Raw genomic sequence first — 15,576 nt, 5'->3', positions numbered from 1 at the left:
CTTACATGTATACACGTGTAAAAATTTATAATACGCTTAGATTGAGTAACTTTAATTCACAAGCGTAACATGTGTACGATCAGCACTGAGAACTAGATAAAACGTGGCATCGCCTGACAACGAATGAAAAACATTCGAACAAAAGTAAGGCGATATAAAACGACTATTTAGTTAAAATATTACGTTTTTATATATATGTAATATATATAAATATAAATAAATAATAATGGTAATAAATAAATATATTTACAGCACCTTGTGAATATAGGATTTTTTAATTCCCAATTATAATTTATTCTGTATACAAAAATATATCAACTGCCTTTATTGATTAATAAAGTAACTAGAGATTTATATATGTGAAAATAATTAAATGGTTTACAACTTTTGAACTCCTTGCGTATTACTATACCTTATACACTAAGTAGATCACGCTGTAAATATAAACTAATGACTGCACACACGATTTTACATATAACTTATTGAATTGCCTCGTTTTCTTTAGCTTTTCACATTTTCAACAAATTTTCTTAGCAATACTACATTGATCATAGTAACAATAGTGCGACAAATGATAAAACCTTAACATCATGATGACATTATCATTCATACCTTTTTGAGAGTTGCTTAACATTCATACAGCACACATGAAACAAAGCAAACCTCATCTCATAACCAGACTACGTAAATTTATTATTTGCTGTTTTACATAATATCATAATACAATATTTTGGCACTTTAGATTTTTCGCAACTTAAAAAAAAAGCTATCAAAGTAAACTTTCAACAATTAACTATACTTGTGTATAATTGAAAATTTCTCATTTTATATTATACATTTTTTATGATACATTTTTTTATCAATATCTTTATTACCTTTAATTTATTGATTGTAATAGAATGATCATACTTTCACATTTTGTAATTTTATTTTATTTGTTTACTTCATATAAAATTTTCTATAGGATTCTACTTATCTTTAGAAAATTTAGGTAAGTAGATAATAAATATAAATAATATTATTAATAATAACATGTTAACATTGCTTAAACACTATATTGTAGACTATTTTTGCGAAATTTCAACTTTATTATTACCTAGTCGCATGTTGAGCAACTATTGTTAAGAGAATCCCAAATACCAAAAAAGGAGATAAAAACAGAGAAAGAAATTACAAAATATAAATACGTCGATTGATAAATAATAAACGCAGAAACAGGTTTGATTATCTTTGACTAAATCTTCGGCGTATCGCCTATGTTTTTGCCTATAAAGGCCTGAGCTTAAGTTTCATTATGACGAAGCACAACTCTATAGAGACCATAATATGCATTAAATGAAAACGATACGAGCACTACAATTTATTGTAAAATAATGCCGCTGGTACTACCACGTTAAGAAAACGTAGCCTTTATATAGAGTCGTGCTTGCGACACTCGATAGCCTCTATGAAACCTGAAGATTCGCAATTTCGAAGACCAGTCTACATAAAATTCCCCTCCTGGCCTCCTGGTAAAAAATGTTCCACTATATATGCACGACTCGCTCAAAATTCTGAATACACATAAAAATATACATACAAAAAAATACTGTCGGTTAATGGCCAAAGATATGTATTTAAAATAGTACAAACGATTTCCACCCGTTTACCGCTAATTTTTTGTCTTGGCAAAGTTGTATTCGCCAAGGCTAATTTCTTTTTCTCTGCACGATCGCATTCGTTTTACGGAAGTACTGACCTCCAACGACGTTTCAACGATATCGCAGAAAACCATGTAAACCGGTTTTGAAGAAGAGGACCATGAAATTCGACGGTTCCTCTTCCAACATTGAGATATCGGGATCACCAAAATTCGAGATGACTCGTGGATAAATATTTCTATGAGTAGAAGCATGTTCTCGAAGATTTCTTCGTCGCGCCATTCTGTTCAACGTTAGAAAACGCCGTGGATTTCCTGGTCCTCGCCGAGAAGGGCCTGAGACGCATAAAGAGGTAAGCGGACAACACACACGAGGAAAGTAGAACGGCGAGTAGCACGATGAGAGTAATCGCAAATCCAGGAGTGGTCATGCAGATCATAGTCGAGCTGGCTGTGTTTTCGTGACGTTGCGGGAATACCATCGTTGGTCCATTCAGTTCGCTATTGTTGTTCTCATCGATGGAGAAGGTCAGGTCACCGGTCGAGACAACTCGAATAATTCGATTCACACCAACGGCCTTTTGTGGATTGTGCACTATCTCTCGGGATTTTCTTCTCCTTTCGTCTCGGGGCCGTCCAGCTGCTGCCTGTAAATAGGCCTCTAACGGCAGCGGAATCGGAGGCGGAAGACCGTATCCGACGTCAGGATGTTCATTCGTCGGAGAATGATGATGGTGATTCTCTAGAAGACCCTGACTCTCCAAAAGTGGTAACGATTCCGAACACTGTTCCGGACATTGGTATCGGCATATCTGTATAGTACACTGGAAATGAACCTCCATGGAGTCTGGAAACTTGAACGCCTGGAAATGAGCGTACGACAGTACTGACGCCGAAGCGCCGAAATTCTTAATTTTTGTGAATCTAGACATCAATTTAGGTCGTGTGATACAGCCTCGCTGATCCACCAGTTGTATTGGCGCACGTTTGCCATCGTGAGCCATACAATTTCTCACGAGCATATCGAACTTGGAATCGTCATCCTTAATCGCGAGTACCATCGTCATAGTCTGGCCGATCTTGACAAGTCCCGAAACCTCAGAAGCCCATGGTCCCTTGCCAACTTGTATCTGCATCCAGCATCCGACATTATCACCAGCAAAATCCGCGCGAACCACATCCAGCATATCCACAGGAAATGGACGGAAGGTGACTGATTTCTCATACAGATCATGCCAAGTGCAGCGCAGTTTACGCGCCTGATCCCAGACTTCTTGCACTTGAGGATCGTATTGCACCACTATGATGTTTTCGAAAAACGTCCCAGATCCAGATTCAGCACCATAACCATACAATCCATTCTCCGTATTGCCGGCCGTACCGCACGCATGTATGCTGATTTCGAAATTGACGGACGTGCGACCAAGTCCCGCAGGCAGGTGAACACAATTAATATTGCTGTAGTGGCCTTTACTAAAGACTATGCCGTAGAATGGCTTATCGAAACCCAGATAAACCTTCATCAGACTCTTTTCACATTTCACGTCCAGCGACACGATCTTCGGCATATCAGGCGTTGGAGCTGGCCAAGGTTCGACGCCAACCGCGGTACTAACTCCGCCACCAGTGGTATAGATCTTATCCATAGCTTCCGATTGCGCTTTAGAAGGCGGCAATGGCGGCGGTGGACCATGATAAGCGACATTATGATGCGGACGCGGTAAACTCAATGCACCTCGACCCGGCGCTAGTAGAGGATGACCTCGAAGACCACCCGATTTATAATGATTTCCTCCCGCATCCTTATCCGCTATGGAATCCAACGCTAATTGATCGGAATTAATTAACTCGTTATCTTGATGATTCAGTGCTGAATTCTCGTTTCGATTATCTTCTCCCGGAATCGCCTCCACAACCTCGACTTCTTCGGCTCGAGCCAGCTATAAAAACATCAATGATTGTTGATAGTACACGGAGAAAATTTTATATTATTTTAATACAATTTTAAATTATATTTTACTATATCTTGTATTTTCAGATAGACCCTCACAACAAAGTTCGGACATAACTTTTACTATGATAATATTAATTTTATCATAAATGAAGTAATTTTTGTTAAACCAGTGCTTAAGCAATGGAAAGAGTTAATTTTTACTATGCGCAAACAAAATTTGCTAGGTATATTATATTTTTTATTATCTTTACAATACTAACTTTTATCCAACAAGTTTTGATTTTGTAAAAAAATTTTTACTATGAAAAAGTGTAAAAAATACGTTTTATTATTTAAAAAAAAATGACTATAGCATTTAAACTTATAATTACATGATGGTCCGCTGCTTCTACCACATTATAGTAGTTTTAAATATAAAATTTTCTCCATGTAGATGCAAGCCTTGCGTTTTGGACTTTAAAAAAATATTATAAAAAATAGTTTTAAGTTTGAAAAAATAAAAGATGATGAAAGTTTCAAATTTGTAATATATGGATGGTACTGACGGTATAAGAATTTGTTCAATTCTTACAAAATTAAATATATGTTTGATGCTACACGATAGAAAATGTTTATTTCTTTTCAAATCATTAATTATGTCACCCTCAACTCAATATATCTAATGAGGCCACATTACCATACCGAGAGCTCATCCGGAAATTTTATTTTTAGCATTGACCGCTCTGATGTACATAGAAACAGCGTTTCAGCTAATTTTTATACATTTATCGAAAAAACAACCATGTACAACGGTATTCGTTTCTCACGCGCTCAATGGGAAACCTAAGTGTGTCAAGCTCGACAGAATTGCACCGTGCCGAGAAATGCGGTATGGGCTCGATCGTTCGATTATCCGATCGGACAAATGGAGCGATCGTCGAAAGAGTTATTTCCGGTGGCACGGCAGCCGAGGGCAACACGGCACGGAGGATGGCGAATCGCCGGCGGCGATAAACCTGTTCGGAGTATTCAACGAATGTGGAGTTCGACGATTCGATTGACAGACGGTGGGGGCCAGGGGGTTGCGAGGTAGGGAGCCCGCGGAATAGGAGCATTGAATCGTGTGTATAGAACTGTACGTTATAGTGGTCGATTGCGTCACGCGTGACCTTAAGGCATAACGGACTACCCGTGTCTTTAGCCACGGGTCAATCGGCCAGTTCCGCGCACATGTGTTCGGTGGCTCTCCTTCTCGCCCCTACCATCCGTCTGTTTACTCGTCCTGTCATGGATTTTCAATGTGCGCGTCCCATAATTCGACCAAGGCCTACCAAGTCACTTGCGCGGGTTTCGCACCATCGTGACGGGTCTCAACGACGTCGGTTCTTAAAGAAGACGCGACAACTGGCAATTTATCATGAATGGCGTGCATCGTGCCATTTATATCAAACACGTTTTGTTCAAGTGTCGACACGCTACTCAATGCTTCGTCTTTGATCATAACAGTTTGGTCGCTTTCTAGAGAGAAGAATAAAAATTGCAAATGTGTAAACGTATATGATCGTTGCACGTTATGCGCTCGAAAATTTATCATGTTTATTATTGCATAAAGCACATGTGAGAAGCGGAAGAAGAAAGGAACACGCAAAACAGTTAAATATACAAAAAGAGTTAATTAGACTTCGACAAGAAATACAGGTTGAAATGGTGCTAAACCATTATACAAGCATAATTCATAGAGATAATCGCGGCGGGGGGATAGACCGGATGATTCCAACATTAGCACCGTAACGGCGATTCATTCACCGATCCGCTCTATCGCCACACTCTTTTATAAATTTAACCGATAGTCGCTGATCGAGAAGTTGAGCGGAAAATAAAGAGGATGCGTACGTACATGCATCGAAAATCGTGTTGGGCCATAGGAATGCAGGATGAAAAGGGTACACCAAAGAAACCGCGAGGCGCGCGCTCACACGAAGAAACCGGTCGTTCCGCGCGCGGGATTTTTGCGCACCACCTTGTAAGAGAGCGGCCCGACGCACGATGAAACGTTACTCGGGTCCTCGGTAGACAGTAGACGAGCCGGATTGGAGCGCCGCTTCGCGCACCATTTTGAGACATCGGACCGGGCGAGTCGCCCTTAGCTCTGGGTCAGAGCACTGGGTAACGGCATTGCCTGGCCACGTGCGTACTCACCACGATATATCTGGGTTATAATGTAGTAATTACCTATACGTAGACACGTACCGACCTATCCTATCCCCCGCACAAGAGAGATCCCCTCAACTCCCTCGTACCGCGTCGTGCGAGACCACCACGTTTCTCGATGGTCTCGCACCAGACGAGAGAACTAATACCCGTAAACCTCATTTAAACCTCGTCTTTCTTTCGCCTATGAGAATGTTCGATCGACATTTCGCTTCGAACGCCGTTACAACAATCGATACGCAACGTGCGTATCGATAATTTCGCGTTAATTTTCCACGCGTGATTCTTATTGTATCTCGCAACGCGGTCATCGACATTCATTTAAAATAATTTTATTATAACGAATATAAAATGTGTCCGTTCACTTACCCCCTTTAATAGGAGACAGGCTATGATATAAATGCGTAACTGCATACCGCGTTGGTGTCCACGGTGGAACACTACTGGTATCACTGAAAAAGTATAGTTTACATTATATATATAAATATTTAAACATATACATTATATTAAATATACATCATGGCATAATTCGGTATTACGTCAAAAATTTTTTAATAAAACTAAAAGTGAAAAGTTAATTTCTAAAATAAAATAGAAAAGTAGCATTTAAAACAAAACAATTGTGTCAAATGTATAACTTACCTGTAACGATAATCGTACAGGATCGTGAAAATTGAGAGACTGTTTCTCTCACGGCTATTATCGTAACCGCACGGGCTATCTTTTCGTCGGCGTATTCACCAGCTGCTCGACACAACTACGACCTATAATTAGAGTTTTACGAAATTTATAATTATAAGAGTCTTTTCAAAGAGATATTGAATTTAAGTTTGTTATCCGAGCAAACGGTTTACAACGACCATGTTAAATGTGTTGACTGTTAATCGCTATTCATTTCCGCTATAATTTCTCACGGTAAAAGACACATTTACAGGACAGCCTGTTGTCGAACTCGCATTTCGCTCGTTTCGCTCGTGTTTGATCGCCAATTATCAAGCAACTACATGTTCGCCTCGCGCAACCACTAAAGCCACCTGTCCCAAATTCCTCTCGAATGTCCGGGTTTTCGCTCCGTTACTTTGTTGTAAGCGTGAAACCGCGATCGCATCTATCGATGCAAATCAAAAATTTCACTAAATTTGCAAAAGTACAATACGAAATACATGTCAACATGTAAGTTTTACATGTAGTTGTTTAGCTCAAAATGGTATACAAATGTGTTTGCACAATGTGCTAATTAATTATTTAGCACAGACATTTAATGACTTTTGCATCTTTTGGATTTAAACTACGATACGTGAGATAACGAATCACAAGAAAATAATTTTGCCGCACATATCCTTTATAATAAAAGAAAAGAAAGAGATGGGAGTATGCCACTGACTTGGTATCGCTTCTCTGCATACATACACATACACACACACATATATATAAAAGAGCCGGATTTCGATGCGACTTTCTTTCAGAGAACAAAGCATCTAATTAACGCAAAACAGGAAACGTGCATATAAACGAAAAAGGAAATTAATTAAAACCCCAAAACTTGTTTTATTTAAGTGTAATAAAATACTTGCCGAGGCTTTTATCTGCAGACGTAAATTGAGACACAAACGAGGAAACCAGTCATGTAAATTGCGGGTAGGTAAATTTATGTCGCGAGTAGGTACTAATTTGTCTAATGGTCCTGCCGACTTGAATGTCTAACGTTTTAATGCTCTCTTACGAAGAACATACGGCAGAAATACCTCCGCGTATCCAACGTTCTTCTTCATGGCATATATAATATCATATATAAATACGTGTAATATATACATACGATAATGTATGTATCGATATGTAAACCTTGATTTGCCTTATCTAAATTCGTAAATTTTATAAACCATTTAAATTTAACAGAATAAAGGAAGCTTTTCTTTTCTTGCGTTGATTATATCTATCTAAATTTTCTAATTTTTAATGTTAAGTGCGTCTCGATCATTTTGATGTTTAAAAATTAAAAATTTATAAAGTTTAAAAACCCGTTCCGGTTTTAATGCTATAATGATGAACAGCACGACCGCTTTCGCGCGCGCATGAAAGAGAAAAGCCAGAGACGATATGCAAGACGACTGTGCGGTAATGTGCAGTCGGTGTCCAAGTGGTATGCTTGATGTTTTATGAATGTAGGCAAGTAGGCTCCCGCCGATCAACGCTCGACCGCACGCGCTCACACGTGGAGTCCAAGTCAAAAGGACCAACCGGTTAGCCGGGCGCGGTCGCCGGCTATTCGTCCAGTTTGCGAATCCAGTACTTTGTATATACGATCGTAACATCTAAAATCGAACGGTTACGATAATTTGACCGATTTCTTGGAAATTTTTTCCAAGTCGCTTCTCCGATAAATTTTATCGTGAAAAAATAAAAATGTTGAAGACAATCTTCGTTAAGACGATCTGCGCGTTCCAATAGTCTTGATATTTTTTAAATAAAACATATTTAACGTTACAATCCAAGAATCAACGGTGTCTCAAATGTATAATTAATTACCTTTACACGTAGATGCTAACTATCGGAAGTAGTCTGGAGAGACAGCCGCGAAAACCACAAAGTTATTAGATCATATCATATATTATGTTATTCTGCTTCCGCAATTCGTGTCACAATAAATCACAACACCTGTTCTCTCTCTTACGAGTAGCTTGTTGAATAAAAATCACCGCCAGCTGTTTACCCGTCTCCCGTTTCGCACTAACCATGAATCGGACATGTCGAAGATACGGCATGATGCCAAATACGTATAACGGTTCAGTCGATATTGTAATTCCGAAGTCGGGCATTCGCATAATCAGCAACCTAATAGCGACCTATATAGAAGAAACCTAGACACTTTTCTGTTTCCTTGTCCCCCTTTCTCATTATCTTCTCTTTCACGTAACGGACATCCAGAAAGACGTCGCGTCGTAAATAATATCCACTAACGTGCGAAAAAAAGTCAAACAGACTGATCGATTAATTTATGCGTTAGTTCTTGTTTTAGACTCATCTAATATTTTTTTATTTTCTTTTTTAGATCTCATTTCGCTAGTCATCTCGCTCTAAAGATTCTACACAATGACAGTGTATCAATCAGACAATGATTTCTCAGATTTAACGATACTTAATCATGCGTTGAAAACCGCCAGCGATCTCCTTAATAAATTAAACCGAAGTATCGTACTCGGATATATCCGATCGCAAGAATAATAACGGGCAATGTAATAATACACACACAAATCTATTATAAACTAATTACTTTTCAATACAGTGGTATGGTAATCAAATGTAACAAAAGTAGTCCGACTCGATCGCTTCTCGTTACATTTGTATGCGACCCCAAAAGGCAGAACACGTATACATAAGAGATACAATAAAAGAAATCGCGTGCATCAATGTTTAATAAATAAATAAATAAAAATTTAGACCGATACAAATCTCAACATAAAAGTGTAATCACAATTTATGAATATAATATTTTACACAAATTTATTAATAAGAGTAACAAAACTTTGCAAATTGACGTGATTTCGAAATTTAAATAACAGTATATACTTTAAAGCCGTTCTGTCAACTGCTGTCAATACGAATCTATTCTTCTTATTCGGCAAACGCCACGCACACATAATTGTACATAAAAAATTCACGGTTCACTTCTTTTAATATGCTCCACCTCGTTTGGTTCCATCGTTTGCACAATGGTATACGAAATTACACACTTTTTAATTACCGTGCAACTTTAATTGATAAAATAACAGTCGATTGTGCAACAATGTTTCTCCTCGTTTTATACACATGTGCCACACATTAATACCGCTTCTACTCAATTTACATTTGTATTTGGGCAATTGTAACGATAGATGCGGGAAATGATATATTTAAAAGAATTTCTACCCCGATATTATAGAGCAGGTCCGTTGGACAATATTGCGCAGCCGTAACATGTTCGTTAGAGTGGAAACGGTCACCACGTGGTTGACTTCGTATCGTGCCGCATCTCCTACAGCGCGACGTATAATTTCTCTCAATGAGCCTGCGCCCGGCCGTTATTAACGCATTAACGAGACGCGAAACGATGACGTGCGACTTGCCTCTAATAACTTAATCAGTGACGTAGCGCTAATTGGATTACGTCCTGTGCAACGTAGCTGGTCGTTAATCGCCGTACATACGTCCGTTGGACTCAAGAAGCGTGTTTAATAGCCACGAATTATCTATAACGATGTTTTCATCGTGCTCACGCGAGCAGCAGCAGAGAGAGAGAGAGAGAGAGAGAGAGAATAGAATATTTAGAAATTAAATTTGCGGTGTATTTTGCACATTATATCAGGATCAAGAGTTAGCAAAATAAATGCATGTCCGAAATAATAGTATTTTCACAGAGGTAATATTTTAGCCATTTTTTTCATCGCGAAAAAAATTCCTTCGTATGTTGATAGTCTAATGTATTAATCTCGAATTTCTGATTGACAGATATTGTTTTACCGATTTTTTGAAATATTAAACGGTTCAAGGCAAAATGAATCGAACAGTTTAAGAATAGCAATACGATTGGTAAATACAGTGACTGAATATACAATATCTTCTAACTTGATATTGACGACGCGATGATATCTTACTTTTTTAAACCGATACAGCCCAAGCAAATCCGGATGCAAGTAGTTGCCAACGTGCTCGATTCTCCTTCGGGTGTCAGACGAACCAAGAACTGAATGAATCGCTACATCGATCTTTAAATTGTTGTTGAACGTTAGTTCCCGGCGCACATTCGCCCGATTTCGCACGCTCCAATGGTTCGCGAGCGCGAATATTAAAGACGAGAGATTGACAAGCGTATCTGTATAGTAAAGTGCAAAGTTTCGATATTCTCTCGAACGGACTCTATAAGAGCCTTCGGAAGCTCCGTGCGCGAACGACTGATCACCTCGTGATGATGCGATACTCCGCGATGCCCGATCGCGACAGCTAGAGAAAGAGACGCGCACGGGACAGCGTGCGATCGCCGGTCTCGGAGGTGCACGCGAGAACTCGAAGAGTCGGAATAGGGTACACCTGTCCGATATACGGAGTATACTACAAACGTAGCGGCCCGCCCCCTGACCCAGACAGCCGGTACAGTTATATAGGTCCCTCGCGCGAAGCAGAGGATATCTCTCCTCGTTCTCGCCGTGAGTCTGTGACTTGATGAACGACGCTGATATATGTGTCTGTGAGAAGGAGCAAGAAAGAATGTACATACCCTGCGTGTACTTCGTGTCGATGATATCCTATCGCTTAGGGCAAAAATGTGATATCAAGCACAGGGTAATTGATGTCGCAATGAGCTTTAATGGAGTTCGATGACTATAATTAGGATTCCAATTTAGAAAACATAGATAATCTCTAACATTAACAACGTTACATTAGTTTTTTTAGTATTATGCGCTTGTTCTCTAGCGCATATATCTTATTTTAGATTAGAAAAGCGTTTATGAAAAAATTATCGAGTACGAGGTATTGCTGCATTCTTTTTATAATCTCCCACGTTTATACACGTCATGTTGAACGCAACATTATAAATTATGTACGCGAATGAATAACAAACTACCAACGTTACTGCCAAAGTTATGATATTAAATTATAACTCTGGCCAATATAATGCTATACAATATATATATAATGAAGATTTTTTATTTTTTATTTAAATAAATAATGTAAATTTACTAGCTCGAATTATACATGCCTATAATCCATTATTTATTACGACAACTTTCGCATTCTAAAAAAAATGGACTTACACTTGTTAATCATTCAATTTAATGTCTTATTTAACACTTTACAGATCTCAAATATATCAGACAGATAAATTATATTCAATAATTAACATAGCACAGTTATATATATATATATATATAAAGTGTCTTTAATCTGTAGCATTAGTCACAGATTTTACATGAATAATTATAAGAAAATGTACTTTCGTCAAAAACTATCATAGATTCAATAGTTGATGCAGACAAATACGTTTAAAATAATATAAATAAAACTATTACATATTTAAACTAATTTTAACTCATTACGTTTACATTTTTTTAAAATCCATTTTAATGTCATCTAATCGAAAAATCAAAAAAATAAAACTTAAAGAAATTAAATGTTTCATCTCATTGACGGATTCTCTTATTATATTGCAAATCAAACTTTATTATAAAATTGCATGTATTTCATTATAAAAATGCGTCAAGAACCTAGTTATAAAATAATTTAACTCTAAAAGTAAGTTTTTTCAATCAGTTAAACATAAATAAAAAAAGTAACTCTATGCTGATATTAGGCAAATTCTATCTCATATATAGTGGCCTCTGGCACAGCATTTCGAATACATTTAAATATTAAAAGTAATAACATTTAACGATTGACGATAATTTATCAATTGATGGTTACGTAAAAAGTATATTTGCCGACATAGTTTATACTAATGATTTTTTAAATTAAATGTATTCGTGACATTAACAATAAATAAATAAATAATATAAAATAATATTTTGTTTAAGAAACGCAACTATGAGTAAATTATCATATCTGTATTAAGCAAGAGTAAAGACATAATTTGGCAGCGCGTTGATATGGCCAATCGTTCGTAATAATGATAAACCGATTTAGTTCACAATCAGATTTATATATACGTAAAATAAAAATTTAATATATTGTATGACATATTACATTAATTAACAACGATATGAATACATAAATATAAAATGATAAATAATATAAAATAGTATTAAAATGATATTATTAATAATAACGATAAATAAAATATATAATATATGTTATAATAATAAAAATAATTTTATTAATATACGTTATATATCGAAATAAAGGCATCATAATTTTAGAGAAAAATATAGAAATTAATTTTATTTAACCAATAGGAAATAAAGATCCATAACAGATCTTTAATGATTAGATAATTTCGTGTGAATATGTATATACTATATGTGTATATATACATTATTATACTATATTCGTAATCATTTAAATCGCGCCGAATTAATTTTTTCAGACTTAGAAACACAGCTAAACTACTGTAGTAATATAACAATTAAATTTTGATATTCAATAGGCATTTATTAAAGAGATCTTAATGCGAGATTGTTGTTTATATTACGTCGCCTGAAATAAAGACATTTTTTCCATACATATACTGATTATTGCGAAAAATATTACTAAGACCTCGATCTATGGTAAGTCTAAAGGCTTAGGACTTTCGCACGGAATGCTAAAGATTCGGATTCGACTCACGGATTGTGATATTACTACAATAGTTTAGATGCGTTTCTAAGTACGAAATAATTAATTCTGCGCGCAGTTATAAACATACTAAATTAAAAAAATGTTATTTAAATAATTGCTAGAAATGTTAAGGTTTTTCAAAACGTTTTATAGTTTGTCCTACAAAATCATTGATATGAATTTGTGTGTTGTACACTGCATATAACAAACTGATTAATGTGACATTTATGTATTCATTCAATTTCATATTTGGCATTTATAATACTACTGAATGCAAATTCTATGCTGTTATCAAAGATCAAATATCAACAAAATATTCACGTTCGAATACGTTCTACGATTATGCTTTCATTAACCATAGTGCTGTGTAACTGGTTTCTTTGACTAACTTATAACGAGAAGAAACATGAACGTTACAAATATACTACTTGTTATTTTATTACTTCTGCTAGTAAGTAACATTTCTTAATGTTTTTCATTTTCCTACATTATTTTGTATTAAAAATTTTTTTTAATGTCGCAAAAATTCAATAAACGTTTCATAGTAAAATAATTTTATTGTATAAATTAAACACAGTTACTGCGCACTTTAAAATTAAAACATAAATGTAACATATTATACAGTAACTTAGTGTTAAATTCATATTTATTTTAATTTTAATTTGTAATTAATTAATGTGTAATAATAAAAATTATGTTTACAATTTCGATATGTTTAAATTTTTAATATATGTAATATATTTATATAAAAGTTGTTTCATTTTGTGTGCATGTTGGAACACGAGCGGACATTAAACGAGAGTGTCGCAAACAAACAAGGGTTTCTTGGGGTATGAAAATATTTTATATTGCTCTCACATTGAAAAAGATACATTTATTTTTCTTAATTGGCTTCTTTGATCTAGCATCTTTAAAGAAACTAAAGGACGGTATCATTAAACAACATGATATTAAATTAAAATGTTATTTGAAATGCTTTATGGTAAAAAGCGGTATTCTTAATGAGAATAGCAGTATAGATGTTGAGAAAGCCTTACGCCATCTTCCGCCCAATATGCAAGCGTCATCGAGAAAAATTCTTCATCGATGCAAATCAATTCGTAAGTCTTCTCCTTTACATTTAGCTACTTGGTCGTGTAACAAGGTCAATCTGTATAATTATTGCAATCTTTCAAATATACACTTGTATTTTATATTTTCTTATCTTTTTATATAAAATGTAACGACACGATAGGTATTATTAAAAATTTGAAAAATGAAAATTGATATTAATAAATTAATGGAAAAATTAATTTTTAGAAGCGGAGAATCCTTGTGATAAAGCTTTTCAAATAGCTACATGTTATGTTAAAGAGCAACCTGACGTATGTATTATAATGTAAATTTATTATTATCATGAGATACTCACCCAAGAATTCTGTTTGCAGATTTTAAAAAGCGTATCATTTATTTAAAGATAAATGCTTTGAGTTTAGATATATAAAGAGTTTAGATATGTAAAGCATTGCATTATGGAAAATATAGAGGGATAGCAGCATGAAGTGATTGTATATGTAGAAACGCGCTATTTTATTAAATTACATTACTTTGTTTGAAAAATTTTATGTAAGATAATTCTAACTTGCAATCTTTTAGAAGAAAATATATAAAAATGATTTAAAATATACATAAAATACATATAGGTATAATATATATGTATATGTAAATGTTTATGTATATATATTTATGCATACATATAAATACAAATATAATTATGTTAATTATATTTATATATATGTAAGTATCCGTAAAAGTATTGTATTAAAAATTAATTTGACTTTGTGTTTTATATTCTTCCTTAAATATCAATTGATGTACATAATTTTTATGTAAAGATTACATATACTTTATTTTCCATTATTATATCAAGTATTTGAAAAAAATTAAAGCTATGACACATACATACAAATGTATCAACTATATATTAACAATATACTAAAAAATTACTTCTACATTATAAACGTGACACATTTTGTATTTGTAAAACATTCTAATAAAAAAAAGATGCCGCAGTAAAGAAAAAGATGAACGAGACCATGGTAACGCATAATATTTGTTTGTAATTCACGTTATATATAAATTTTCAAAGTTACACATTTTGTCAAAATCTCAGAATTTTTTTTAGGATAAAAGATTAAAGTTCGTATGTCGTAAGATAGTAAAAACTCATCATGTGTGATCATTGTGCGTAAGTAATCTTTTTATTACGTCACATAATGTAGTTTTTTTCTTATAATACTATAAAGTTTTTGTTTCTTGAAGTAATATTATGGATACATATATGTATAAAATGCTACTATATACAAGGACGTATATGTGAAAAATGTTGATGTTATTTTTACAGCAAAATTACCAGTCAAAAAGGATATACTGGACAAGTAACCTGTCGGTGCAAGTAAGTTTTCATATATACTTATTTATAAATTCATAAATACATTTACGTGTATATAGATTATGTATGTGTCATGTA

General features: G+C 34.9%; 2 protein-coding genes across 2 annotated transcripts; one reads left to right on the top strand and one right to left on the bottom strand.

Moving 5' to 3' along the window:
- Positions 1 to 1,192: 1,192 nt before the first annotated feature.
- dy (transmembrane protein dusky) lies at positions 1,193 to 10,817 on the bottom strand. The gene is made up of 4 exons (XM_018451813.1): positions 10,415 to 10,817; positions 6,426 to 6,547; positions 6,153 to 6,235; positions 1,193 to 3,579 (listed from the first exon to the last, which is right to left on the bottom strand). Exons 3-4 carry the CDS (start codon positions 6,195 to 6,197, stop codon positions 1,879 to 1,881), a joined length of 1,746 nt encoding a protein of 581 aa, XP_018307315.1. The 5' UTR covers positions 6,198 to 6,235; positions 6,426 to 6,547; positions 10,415 to 10,817; the 3' UTR covers positions 1,193 to 1,878.
- Positions 10,818 to 12,338: 1,521 nt separating this feature from the next.
- On the top strand, positions 12,339 to 14,626 carry Obp13 (odorant binding protein 13). Its single transcript, XM_018451809.1, has 5 exons — positions 12,339 to 12,342; positions 13,820 to 13,897; positions 13,973 to 14,167; positions 14,367 to 14,431; positions 14,495 to 14,626. Exons 1-5 carry the CDS (start codon positions 12,339 to 12,341, stop codon positions 14,519 to 14,521), a joined length of 369 nt encoding a protein of 122 aa, XP_018307311.1. The 3' UTR covers positions 14,522 to 14,626.
- Positions 14,627 to 15,576: the final 950 nt, after the last annotated feature.

Source organism: Mycetomoellerius zeteki, unplaced genomic scaffold (assembly GCF_001594055.1).
Source record: "Mycetomoellerius zeteki isolate Tzet28-1 unplaced genomic scaffold, Tzet1.0 scaffold323, whole genome shotgun sequence".
Taxonomy (NCBI): Eukaryota; Metazoa; Arthropoda; class Insecta; order Hymenoptera; family Formicidae; genus Mycetomoellerius; species Mycetomoellerius zeteki.
This window is presented reverse-complemented; position numbering and strand designations above follow the sequence as displayed.